We start from the raw sequence: 13,951 nt of genomic DNA, 5'->3' as shown, positions 1-13,951 counted from the left end.
GTGGGAGAAAAGGTCTGGTTTTGGATAGGCAGGAGACCTAGAAAAAAGAAGCCTGCAGGACTGACCTATGTCAAAGAATTAAAGGCTAAAGCCTAGCAAAACCTATTCTGCCTTGGGCTGTCAGTACCTACAGTGGGGTCCACAACCTATATTATCCTTTCCAGGGAGCAAGGAATAGATTTTAGGGAAAGGCTTTGGAATCAACATCCTAATCCTAGTCACCATAAAAGGATTCCATTTAGTTTACCTTTAGGGTAGAGTTGACAGAGAGGCATAGTGACAGCAAAGGTTCCATTCCCCCACCCTTTTGTTAAATTCTTGAAATTCCTTTAAGGAAACAAAGACTTTCATTTCACAGATTTATGACTGTTGGAAGGAAAAGACCGAGTCAAACTTTCAAGTATGAGTTGGGACTCTTTAATCTTTTTTTGAAGGGACAAGAAAATAGGCAGCTGGGTGCGGTGGCTCACGCCTGTAATCCCAACACTTTGGGAGGCCCGGGCGGGCGGGGGAGATGACTTGAGGTCAGGAGTTCAAGACCAACCTGGCCAGCATGGTGAAACCCTGTCTCTACTAAAAATACAAAAATTAGCCCAGCATGGTGGCACATGCCTGTAATCCCAGCTACTCAGGAGGCTGAGGCAGGAGAATCGCTTGAACCTGGGAGGCAGAGGTTGCAGTGAGCCGAGATCTCGCCACTGCACTCCAGCCTGAGCACAGCAAGACTCTCTCAAAAAAAAAAAAAAAAAAAAAATAGGCACCTGATACCTGATACTGAGAATGGGATGTTCATTGTGGAGAGGACAATGATACAGAAAGACCCAAGACAAACTTCCTTCATGACCTTCACAAAATGGCCTATGTAATTTTGCCGTTTCATCATTTATTTTCCGGATTGTCATCCCTCCTAAATTATTTCTCATTTTCCAGTTTCAGCTACTCTAATCTACCTCCCATTTGCCACTGGAATTGTGCACATCCAGCATAATTTGAGCACAGTATCCCATTGCTTAAAACCATTCAATAAATCATTCTTGCTTTCTGAATAGATGCCAAACTACTAGGTCAGTGGGGAAGTCATTGCCTGCCTATCTCCAGTGCAATTCTGTGGCTGCCCTAGGAGCCTTGTTTATACTTTTAAGCCATTGTGTTCTCTTTTCTTGTGCTTGGAACACCCTTCCCTCTGGCTCTTATGACCTTCAAGACTCAGGTGTCATGTTTTTGAGGAAACCTACCCTGACAAAACCATCCCTGACTGTATATAGTAATAAGTATTTCTCACTGCATCATTAGTTGGCTTATTATGTCCTCAAATTGTCAATTTTGAGGGCTGGGTTTTGTCCTCTTCATAGGATTATTGAAGAAAATTGAGCCATGTCACAAAGTGCTTGCCACTCAGCCATAAAGCTTCTTTTAAAAATGTGATTTCAAATCTTAAAAATTGTTTCCAGACGATTAGCTATTTCTGGTTCTGCAAAGATAAATTTTCAAGAACAGAGATATTCTGGTTCTATTAAGACTTTTTTTTTTTAAAAAAGGTCCATGAATTACTGGAGTTTGCAACTTAGAGTAATATAATCATTCACCTGTGAAAATTCTTGTGAATAATGGCAGTTGTGATCCCCAATCACTGGAGGCTTGATTATAAAACGTTATCTCAATACTTCTAATTAGCATAGGATATTAGAAATAGAATTAGAAAAATTCAGCTATTTTGGACAATCAGGAGTTAAGGAAACTGTATATTTAATGCCTCCTAACCCCTACTATTTGGCGTGGCAAGCTGTGAGATCACATTGGAACAAACTACATTTTATTTGGGGAAAGTTAGGTTTGAATTGTAGACAATTATCATATCAGAAAAATTTCTACTTATGATTTACCAGCTAAATTAAAACAGAAAAGCTTATGTGGGACCTTGCTCTATGGGGATTACACTGACAGAATTAGATAGATGGCATTCCTGTAAGACTGTGCCTCCAAATTGGGATCTCAATCAGTTAATATTTACAACTATTTGGAGCAGGAGACTAAATCTCCAAAGCTGAATTGGAAGTTACTTAAGATCCTAAACAATCAGCTGGGGGAAGGGTTGAGAGCAGGGATAGTTTGGATTTTGAGGGAAGGAGGGGATGATGGGAAAGCAGAGGGCAGACACGACAATAATTCTGCATTTTTGAACAATGCACCATGAGTATCTTCTCCTGTCGTTACACTGGAAAGTTTATTATTTAAGGCTCTTGATATATATTGCCAAATTACTTTCTAAAAGTACACAGGAAAGCCTGTCTTTCTATGTTAAGTCCTGCTACTTAGGACACTTATTACAATTCGCTAAAAATATTAATTTGCATTTCTTAGGTTACTAGAGGTTGAACTTCTAGAAACTGCCATTTATCTCTTCTGTGAACTACCCATGTTTTCTCTCCTTTTCTACTGTTTTTCTTAATATAAAAGTAGTAATAACTGCTGTTACCATTTTAAACCTTAACATATTATTCATTTCCCTGGAGACTATTACTTTGTTTATAAAGTGTTTTTCCAGCCCCAGAATCAAAATGGAATCTATTTTCACAAAAATCCCAACTCTTCTTCTAAGACTAGTTTTTCTCCACCTGTATTAAATATCACATGTCAGTTAGTTAGCACTGGAGGGGCACAGCCAGCAAACCTTTTTGGTTAACAGTCCAATAGTGAAGTTTCACATTCCATTAAGTATCTCACCTGTAGCAGCTCTACTTGGAATCTTACTACACATCCTTAGGGTTGCTTACTCAAGCCTATGTACTTAGTTCCTTGAATTATTTATAATGTTATTCATTAACATTTTGTTCAATGTCTTGCAGCACAACTAGAATAGAAAATATTTGGCAATCTCATGTACATCCCAATTTTATGCCTTGTTTGTGGCTAATCTGATTAAATTTTTACTTCAAATAAACACGTCTTTTAACACAGAGAACTAACTACTGGTTCTCATTAACTGATTAGCTAGCTGGCTACAGATGCAGTGCATGTTAATTTCTACAGGCACCTTTCTGAATTCAAGTAAAAGTTTTGGTAGACAAGGATTTCCTACTAAAGTATCACTAACATAATAGGAATATTGAGTACAAATATTGCTCACTATTCTTGCATTCTTTAAATTGTTTTACTTTGAAAATTTAAGAACTATCAGTAAAGTCATTATTAACAGGTCTTTAAGGAGTATTTTGAATTGCGAAAATACAAATCTAGTCAAATTTTGAACACATATAGAGCCAAATATTTCAACAAAACTGCAGTTTAATTTCAGAAAATGTGTTAAAATATATATTTATACATCAATTTCTGACATACACTTAATGTGTTAGTATACACAAAATGATGCTTTCTTTTGAAACTGTATTTATGAAATGTACATTTTAATTTAAATACTCAGTATACACTGCACTTAATCTGCATGTTGCATTTATTAAATACATTAAAATCTGCAATGTAACAAAACGTTTTCTGCATACGAAATTCAAAACACCATTTTAAATGAACAAAAGATGGCTCACTTTTTTTTTTTTTTACAACTAGTGTATTGTACACTAGCTCAGCTCCACCAAACTACCTGTTCTTTCTCTTTTATTTGACATTGTTCACAGACTAGTACATATTACAATAAGAGTGCTGGATAAAAACATGAGGTACGAAAGTGGTTCAAAGATTATAGGTCATGCAGATCATGCTAGACAGTAAAGAAAATTGTGACTGAGAAAACACTAAATAAAAATACATAAAGAATGTGCATTATAAAAAAAAAAAGACAAAAAAAAAAAACAAAAAAAAACTCCATTACACAGCTTTGCTTCTTTGGTTACAAAGTAGGTTGAACAATTTCACAGCTTTTTATTCCCACCCGAAAAAAAAGTCATACGAAATGTTGAAAAGCAGAGGAATCGTGGCAATTTCTCTTAGAAAGTAGAAACAAATGAACAAAGTTTTCTTCATCAAAATAGCCCAATTATTTATTATATCACAATAACTGGTGACTACCTGTACAGTTGCACTATGTTCTTCATACTTACTTACACTATACAAATTTACATTCAAGCTGGGTCTTTACTACTGAAAATAAATACCATAACTAAATTGCCATTAGTGTTAGAAATATGCCAGGATTCTTTTGTTCAATTATTGCCTAAACGTTTTATCTATTAAATGCAATCCTGTCTTTCACTTCCTTTACTGATACTTATAATTATTCAAAAAAATTAAAAAAGTTCTGTGACATTGTTCATGTACATTATGAAAATAGCAGCCCTGTAATAAATAAAACACAAATAAATGAAAACTTATGTAGGCAAATGTTACTGAATCAGAAAGAAAAGTGGCTCTTTAGATGAACTGTTATTTATAATGTGATAGGAAGGCTCAGGGTAAATCCATGGGTAATAGGAAACATGGGAGAGCCACCAAAACTCTTAAAGACCCCACTCATGCGCACCAGGTAAAATGCAGACTTTGCTCGCTTTAATAAACCCCATCTATTATTCTCCTTGTGTACTGATGACACAGAACTGGACATCAACAGCGCTGCATGACATCTCAGAGAGAGGAAAAGCTCTTGTAGAATGATTGTCTAATACTGAAAAGGCCAAACACACAACCAAAGCATGGCTACTTGCTTTCGTATAAAGTGGAAAGAACACCAGTGGCACACAAGGATAGACTGCTTTCAGTTTTTTTCTTAATGAGGCTTAAGAAAGCTTTATGCTGAGGAGACATTCGGCTGCTGTGGAGGTTGCGTTGGCTGCGGAGGCTGTGCTATCACTGCTTGCTGTTGAGAAGTGCTACCAGGACTGGCCTGTTGGGTTGGGAGTTGGGATAATTGATCATTGCTTGAAAGAGATTTTAACAGTGCATTTTCTCGTTCAAGTAAAGAGTTTCTTTCAACTAATTCTTTTATTTGTTCCTTTAAAACTTCCACTTCTTCTCTTACTGCATACATCAAATGGCTTTTCACCAGATCCTGTGAAAAACAAAATTAGGAATGTCAAAAGAGTGAAAAGATAAAGGTGGTGCTATCTGGTTCTGGCCTACTTGGTGCTGTCTAAGTTTTTATACTAGTTTTCCTGCTCTTGCTTTTAATGTTTCTGCTTTATCTTGACAGAGCCTATGGAAGACGGGTTGGAAAAAATCCAGTTCCCAACTAGAGCAGTAAGCTCAGAATTTTCTTTTCAAAGTTTGGGATGATTTCCAAAAAATACTAGCTTCTTAAATTGTCAACTAAGCTTAGGAAAAAAAAAAAAAAAAAGTTTAAAATCACATGCTTAAAATGGTAGATCAAGAGAACAAAGGAACAATATTCCAACGGAAAGCTGTTTGATGTTAAACTAGTCATAGTACTGCTTTAAAGTGATCTGTAATTTGGGACTTTAAAATTTTAGTATTTAAAAAAAAATAGTTTGAGACTAACAGTCCTGTAAGGTCTCACACCTGTAATCCCAGCACTTTGGGAGGCTGAGGCGGGAGATCACCTGAGGTCAGGAGTTTGAGACCACCTTGGCCAACATGGTGAAACCCCGTCTCTACTAAGAATACAAAAACTAGCCAGATGTGGTGGTGTGTGCCTGTGGTCCCAACTACTCAGGAGACTGAGGCAGGTGAATCACTTGAACCTGGGAGGTGGAGGTTGCAGTGAGCCAAAATCGTGCCACTGTACTTCAGCCTGGGTGACGGAGTGAGACTATCTCAAAACAAACAAAAAATACCGATTTTTTTGTAGAGATGGGGTCTTGCTATGTTGCCCAAGTTGGTCTCAAACGCTTGGCCTCAATTGATCCTCCCACCTCAGCTCAAGTGCTGGGATTACAGACACAATCCACTCTGCCTGGCCTACTTATAGCTTACTTACAGTCTACTTCAATCAGACCTCCAGCTGTTTTTGCTTTAATACTCTTTTTTGCTCTAAAGTATTTTCAATGCTGAAATATCTGGGGAACATATTGTCTTTAAATATGTATGCCCCCTCACCAATGGCCCTTATCAATGATAATGCATGAAATGTGAGATATTCAAATGGAAGAAATATTTACTCAATTAATATTTCTAGACTAAAAATTCTCAATGTTCTAGCATCTTCAACTAAATCTCATTATCAAAAAACATGATTTGGTCATCTTTGGTTTAAATTATTTGTTTTCTAAAACTGACAAAAGCTAAGTGTTCCATACAACCAACAATCTATGAAATGGGAGAACTGTAAACTTTTACTTACCATTGCTTGTTCTATTTTGTTGTCAATGGCTACAACACCTCCCCCAGATGCACTGGAAAAAATTAGAATATGTTATTAAATTATTCTAAAAAATTTAACCTCCCTTCCAACTCTTAAAAGAACGTAAAAGACATTCGTGTTTCACTTAAAACCAAATATACAGTAATTTAAAATAGCTTATTCTGTTCTGACAATTTCAGTACTCAAAGCTCTCATTTCTAAAATGAAAGTCTCAGTAAATAGATGATTTCTACAGGTCCTTTGTAGTGCCAACATTTCTAATTTGCCTGTGATATATGTATGCTACTTTAAAACTAACTCTCAATTGTATTAAGAATTTCTCTGTTCAGTGGCTTTAAGAGGATACATTTTAAATGGGCAGTGTCTTCTCCGTATCTCTTAAATTTCTTCATTATCCAACTATATATTCTAATTGCCTTTCATGTAGAAATTCCAATAATTACTTATTGTGGTAAAATTCAGATGATGGCTTGACTTTTTTTTCTAGTCCCTCCTCTTAGTAAGACTTTTCTGCTATAAGTTTTACTTTACCATCTAGTTTTTTTTTTTTTTAAATTTAATGGCTTCTAAAAATGATTCAGAAAGCCTTTGGGCAGGATTGGTTAACAAGAAACTCAACATTCAGTAGGGCGTGGTGGCTCACGCTTGTAATCCCAGCACTTTGGGAGGCCAATGAAAGTGGATCACTTGAGGCCAGGAGTCCCAGACCAGTCTGGCCAATATGGTGAAACCCCATCTCTACTAAAAATACAAATAAAATTAGCCAGGCGTGGGGTGGGCGCCTGTAATCCCAGCTACTCAGGAGGCTGAGGCAAGGGAATTGCTTGAACCCAGGAGGCAGAGGCTGCAGTGAGCCGAGATCACGCCATTGCAATCCAGCCTGGACAACAAGAGCAAAACTCCATCTCAAAAAAAAAAGAAAGAAACTCAACATTCTGGCAGACCTACATGTATTTGATTGTAGGTTACTTGCTGGCAAAAATCACCTATAAGGTATGTGTGGTTTAGATCAGTTCTTCTTGGGAATAACTGAAAAGTTATCCAGCCTGTAAGCACATTCCAAGTTCAAATATCACCTTAGCAATTGTACAGTAATAACACAGAAGGCTAATTGTCCTCTTTGGTGGTTTATATTCTGCCATGTATTAAGTAGTAAGAATAGCTGGAATTTATACCCTTTTCTTGTTTTTTTTAATGAATTTTATTTCTAAAAACAGTTATTAGGTTTTTAAAAATTACTCTTGTAAAGAAAAATCTGATACTTTAGCTTATTGTATCAATACAAAAAGATAATTTTTATATGTTACTAAATAGTCTTCATAAAGTATACTCCACCTAAGAAGATTTTAGTGCTAAAATACCTGGAAACTACTTTACTTTAGATGGTGTGGACCCACAATGTTGTAACAGATTCAGGCTCAGAAATATCCTGTCCTATAATATCCTGCTATTCACTTCCTATGTGACCATCAGCAAATCACCTATTTAACTTCCCTGGATCTCAGTTTCCCCATCTGTAAAACAAAGGGGTTGACGTTAATGCCTCAATGGACTTTCCACTTCTAAATCCTTGAAACCTTGAATCATTACATGGAAAACTAAGTTTGTTTATTTGAGCATTAACCACATTAATTACAGCATACTACCACCTTCACTTCTTGCTGCTACTATTTCTAAGATGAAAAGAGGTTTTATATATCTAATATCTAGAAAGGATTTATGGATCATTAACAAATACTTTATATGTGCTGGGCTTTAAATGCTTTTAGTGAGCTGTGCAAAGTATGACTATATGTAACTATAAACTACAGAACCACTAAGTAAACCATAACGCTTCAGTATATATTTCAGTGCCAGATACCATGCAGACATCTTCATCACAAATACTGAACACATTTTGGCAAAAAAGACGGTGACAGGCATTTAGTTTGTTTGGGAATCCCAGATTATACTTTCTAAAAATATAGAAAGTATTGCCATTGACATGGCAAGGAAAGACTGAATTACTTTTAAGTCATGTCATGACTTAAATCATTTGATTCCTTCAACAAATTTGGTTTAAGTAGCACACCTTAAATACTAACTACAACATCAGTTTTATGTATTAACAAGCAGTAAAAAAAAAAAAAAAACCAAAAAAACCCTTAAAAAAGGGTTCACTGGGTTTTTTTTTGATAATTAAAATCAGTCAGCGAGTTTTAGAATGACTCCCGTAGCTAAGGAAGAATAGTTAGCATGCTATTCTTTGAATGTTGATCTAACAAACTCTTGTCCTAAGATCTCTTTTATGACAACAGAAGAAACAGGTTTGCAAGGTATAAATAGATCATGATGAAGATGCATCCCTTAAACGGTGTTAATATTTCAACTGTTAGGTGTTGTACTCTAATATAATAAATCAGTGTCAAATATAATTACTACCACTATAGTGACCTTTAACTATCTTGAAGGCTATTATTCAAGAATCCTATAACCTACTGCAGGGGTCTCAAACTTTAGCATGCACCAGAATCGTCTGGAGGTCTTGTTAAAGACACAGGTTGCTGGGCTCCCCACTCAGAGTTTCTGATTCAGTAGGCATGGAACCAGGAATCTGCATTTCTAACAAGTTCCCAGATGATGTGGAATCTGCTGTCTGACTATGCTTTGAGAACTGCTGGCTTACAAATGAAAGTTATAGGAGGAAAAATTAAGAAGCCTAATTCTATTTTTAAAACTTTTTAGCCTGGCATATAAAATTCTTTATGACTTTGACCTCTGCCTTATACAGTCTGTTTTCCTCTTATACTCCATCTGCCTATTGTGTTATGGTCTTATATGCTCACAGTTCCAATTCATCTGGCTATCTTACACCTGTCCCTTAAGATGCTCCAGTGCCATCTCTTCTGTGATGCTGTTTGATTTTCTAAGGTAGAGCCAATTACTCCATCCTTTCTGGGGTCTACCAATCTTCACAAACTTTTTATAGTGCAAAAAGGCAGAATAGCAAATTCTGGCTCCTCCATATACTAACTATATGAATTCCGGGAAATTATTTAACCTTTCTAGACCTCAGTTTTTTCATTTAAAATAAGGATTATATGCCAATTGTGAGGATTAAATGAGTTTAAATAATGCACAGTACTTGGCACACTGAGCACTCAATACAGACAGTGATTACTTTGAGTATTGTAATACTACCACTGTTGATCCTATTAGATTGAGTTCCTTGAGAAAGGTTCCATAACTTCTTCACCTTTGTGAATAAGTGAATTCAGTGCTTAGCACATAGTAACTCAATGTATACTGATACTAATTAGATATGATAGATTTGAAACAATTAATGGTTCATATGAGGAAGGCATTAAAATTTTTTGAGTTCAGATAAATCAGTTCTCAAAGTGTAGTCCCTGAACCAGAATCATCAGTATCACCTGGAAACTTGTTAGAAATGTAAATATTTGGACCCACCAAGACCTTGTTAGAAATGTAAATATTTGGACCCACCCCAGATTTACTCTTGGGGCGGGGCCCCGTAATCTATTTTAACAAATTCTCCAGGCGATTCAGATAGAAACTAAAGTATGAGAACCACTGCTTTAAATAGCCATATTTACAATGAAGATACCAATATGGTAGTCTTAAGCAAATAAGAGACTATTTTATTGCAAGATCCCAGAATATGGTTTAAAAATACTGTTTCAATGAGGGTATCAAGATGTTTTCTATTATGTTCAAAGTTATCATAGTGAGATTTGACTCTCTTTTAAAATGAGAAAGATCAACTGAAGCAGAATCAATACTTTCCTTCCTTCACCTAATGTTATAACACTATATATCTTGTTTTCTTTTTAATTATTACATTCAGCACATTATATTTTGATGGTTAATCAGTTTCCAAACTTAAGCTCCCTGAGAAAACGCTTCCTGTCTTTACTTCCAGCACAAAGTATATATACCCAGTACCCTACAATGGTGGTAGTATAAATATTTCAGATTAGTGTGTATGTATAGATACACACTCAAACTGAAATAAGTCAATTTTAAATCAAGTGTTACAATTACCGCCACAGAAACATGAGGGAAAAATGAGTTCAGAATTTTCTTTTTTAAACTATTATGGTACACTGGAAATGCTAAATAAAGTCAAAAGATAATTTTTAAAAATAAACTTTCTATTTACTATGAATCATTCTTAGAATAAAAATCATTTATTAGCATTACAGATGCATTAAAAATTGTGGATATGGAGAGAATGAACAGAAATATAGAGCTGTGGAAAGTAAGAAAGGCCTACAAGAAAATATTTATTTACTGGAATTGCTGCTCCAAAATAACTAAATGAGCTTGAATTCAGTGTTTAAAGCTAATTATACTTACACTCACAGAAAAAGTAAAACTCTAAGTATCAATGCTACAGTAAGGCAGGTTGGCTTTCCATGCTGTTCATCTTTTAATTGATCCTAACTGGCTCCCCACCACAGCTTTTCCTCCTAGGTTTCCTTACTCTTACCATGAGATTACTTGCAACATTACGGAGAAAGCAAGAGGACAGATGAAGAACTTCCGCTTTGTCACAAGTTAAAATCACTAAAGAAAAAGGTAATCTAATTTAAATCTCTCTCTCTTTTGTTTTTGAGACAGAGTTTCACTCTCGTTGCCCAGGCTGGGGTGCAATGGCACGATCTCGGCTCACCGCAACCTCCTCCTCCCAGGTTCAAGTGATTCTCCTGCCTCGGCCTCCTGAGTAGCTGGGATTATAGGTATGTGCCATCACGCCCAGCTAATTTTGTATTTTTAGTGGAGACGGGGTTTCTCTATGTGGGTCAGGCTGGTCTCGAACTCCCGACCTCAGGTGATCTACCTGCCTCGGCCTCCCAAAGTGCTGGGATTACAGGTGTGAGCCACCACGCCTGGCCTTTATCTCTATTTTTAAAAAACTATGAGAAACCAACTTTTTTCTTTACCTATAGTAATGTGGACAGAGACATCATGACTACTTATTTAAAATAAAAAAATTCAGCCTGGGCAACATAGTGAGAACCAACGAAAAGAAAAGAAAGAAAAGAGAAAAGAAAGCAAGCCCATGGTCCTAGTTACTCAGGAGGCTGTGTGGGAAGACTGCTTGAGCCCAGGAGCTCGGGGTTCATTACTGCACTCCAGCTTGGGTGACAGAGCCAGATCTGTCTCTAAAAAAAAACAAGAGAACTACTTCTCTTTTTCAAAATGGACATATTTTGACCACTTTGTCTTTCCCTAGATATAAATGCTAATTAACAAATCAACAAGATAGAGGAAAAGAACACTTAATGATTGTCTACTTTAGGACAGGCACACCTTTGTCTTAATGAGTCCTTACAATAAGCCTGAGCAACTTCTCATTTTATAGTTGAGGAAACTGAGGTCAAGTAACTTGCTCAAAGACACAATACTAAGAACAGGATTCAAAGCTGGACCTAATGTCAAAACACATGTATTTTCTTCCATAGTAGTAAGACTGTGAAAAAAGAATCTCTAATGACCTGAAATAAATCCAGAATTATGTATACTATTAAGAGTACTTTAACTAAAGTACCAAATGTTAAGTTGTGAAACCATAAGCATGGATCCAAAGATTAAACCATGCTCAGAATATGCCATTTATCTTATCTGGCAAATTCCTAGAAGAGGTTCAGCTCTGAGAATAAGGGAGGGAACCTCTTAGAAAAGGCACTTGCTTAGTGATCTTTTTATAGCTGATATAGTTTACCTATATCAGCTATTCATTGCTAAGAATGAAAATGTTCTTCTGGTTTGTCAGAAAGCTGAAGATGCCTTAAAAATTTTATGTATCTTTAATTAAAATACTGCAAAACATAAATAAATAAAATAAATGCCTTGCTTTACTCAAAGACTCCTCTAACTTTGCATTGAGTTACAATCACAACTATAAATGCACTACAGGAACTCTCCAAATTACACAATCAAATCTTTTGTAATACAAACTCCTTTAAGTTGGTAAATCTGGCATACTTCATGCTCACGCCCCCTTGCCCAAACCAGCTAAAACTGATTGTTCCGAAACTCACAAGTAGAAGGAAGCTATACCTTTCTTTGGGGGCAGTCCTAAGGAATCATAACACTGTTTCCAGTAAATCATCTATAACCTTTATTCCACCCACTCCCATCTCCCAAAATAAGCACTGTAATAACATCATTACTACTAAAATGCATTAATTCTAACCGGGGTAACATTTTGCCTATTCTCTAACAAATGCATGTTCTATTTTTTTTAGAAAGAAAATTAAGAAAATGCAAGTCACTGATTACAAAGGAATAAATCTAATGAATCTACAGTTCAGCAAGCTTGTGAGGTTAAATATAATTTTAAAAATCCACCACTCTTCTGTAAGAGGAGACTAAAAAATTCACAGCTTAATTTAAGAACAAATAACAATTTTCCTTTCAAAAGGGCCTAAATAAATAAAATTCACGCAGACAATCTCTGGCTGAATGCAAACCTCTATGGTTAAGAATAAAAACTGGGTGAAGTTATTAATAAATTAAACTAAGAACTCAAAATGTTATGTTATTCTAATTATTGACCATCAGTACAGTGTAAAACAAATAATGTTTAATTTCATGATTAAAAAAAACCCAAAATGCCCCATAGAGATTATTATTAGCAGTAACACAAAATAAGTTATTTTAAAGCTATTATTCATCCTGAGCAAGCAGGTAAAATTTCTACTTACAAAACTTATGTTACCTTTTACAAAACTTATGTTACCTTTTTCTCAAGTAGCCAGTCCTGCAATGGTGTGATGAACGCTTTTACCAAGGAACTATTAAAAACTCAGTTAAATATTTATATAATGACTGATATTTACTGTCAGCATCTTCTACAAAAACCTTGTTCACCAATGTCCTCAGCATATTTTATATTTATCTTGTTAATTTTAGTCCAATGGCTAGCCAGTAAAGCGTAGATTAAAGAGCATGCAATCTATACGAAGTCCATCTCCTACCTTAGACCCCCTTTGTCTAGAGTCAGTCTTATCATCTGTACTAAGAACTTTAAATAAACACATTTAATTAGAATTTCTTTAATACTTTGGTGGGAAAGGACTATGTAACTGCATGCCTAATTTTTTTTTTAAAAGTTAAAAAGTCTCTAATAAATTTTCCTAAAATCTGTTAAGACCAGATGCCCAATAGAAAAATGGGGAGAATTCACACTAAACATTAAGAAAGACATGAAAAAATACTCAACATCTGAAACATAAAATAAAAATACAAATTAAAACTATAATGTAATACTATTTTCCAAAACAGATTTCTCTCCTTTTCCCTCTCTTCTCTCCCGACCTCCCCTTAATTATTCACTCTCTGAGCCAGCAATCATTCATCTTGGAATTTATCCTCTAGATATTTTATATACGCAGCAAATAATGTTAACAAGGCTACTCATTACAACACTGTTTATAACAGCAACGCTTCTGGTTAAATGAATCATGGCATAGCCATCCATTCAATTAAATAGTATGCATCTATTAAAAAACCATGAAGATACTTTTCTAGTACTGAGATGGGAACAATGTATTCTGGAGATCTTTAAAAGTAAAGGTACAGATGTGTGCACAATACATTATAATTTACATTAAAGAAGATAATATGCATTGATTTGCTTATATACACATAAAGAAGGATATACACACATTAAGA

General features: G+C 35.4%; 1 protein-coding gene across 4 annotated transcripts in view; it reads right to left on the bottom strand.

The window, feature by feature from the left end:
• Positions 1-3,267: 3,267 nt before the first annotated feature.
• The window catches only part of TSC22D2 (TSC22 domain family member 2), a 51,375-nt gene continuing 40,691 nt past the window's right edge, over positions 3,268-13,951 (bottom strand). For 2 of the 4 annotated variants that reach the window (XM_032173833.2, XM_032173834.2), the window contains 2 exons: positions 6,248-6,299; positions 3,268-4,999 (listed from right to left, as the gene is read on the bottom strand). In XM_032173833.2, coding sequence (XP_032029724.1) covers positions 4,739-4,999; positions 6,248-6,299 — 313 coding nt within the window. In that variant the 3' untranslated portion in view covers positions 3,268-4,738. Of the gene's footprint in view, positions 5,000-6,247; positions 6,300-13,951 lie in introns of those variants that run through there. The other 2 variants (XR_009209307.1, XR_009209308.1) reach the window with 2 other exon arrangements.

Source organism: Hylobates moloch, unplaced genomic scaffold (assembly GCF_009828535.3).
Source record: "Hylobates moloch isolate HMO894 unplaced genomic scaffold, HMol_V3 SCAFFOLD_13, whole genome shotgun sequence".
Lineage (NCBI taxonomy): Eukaryota > Metazoa > Chordata > Mammalia > Primates > Hylobatidae > Hylobates > Hylobates moloch.
This window is presented reverse-complemented; position numbering and strand designations above follow the sequence as displayed.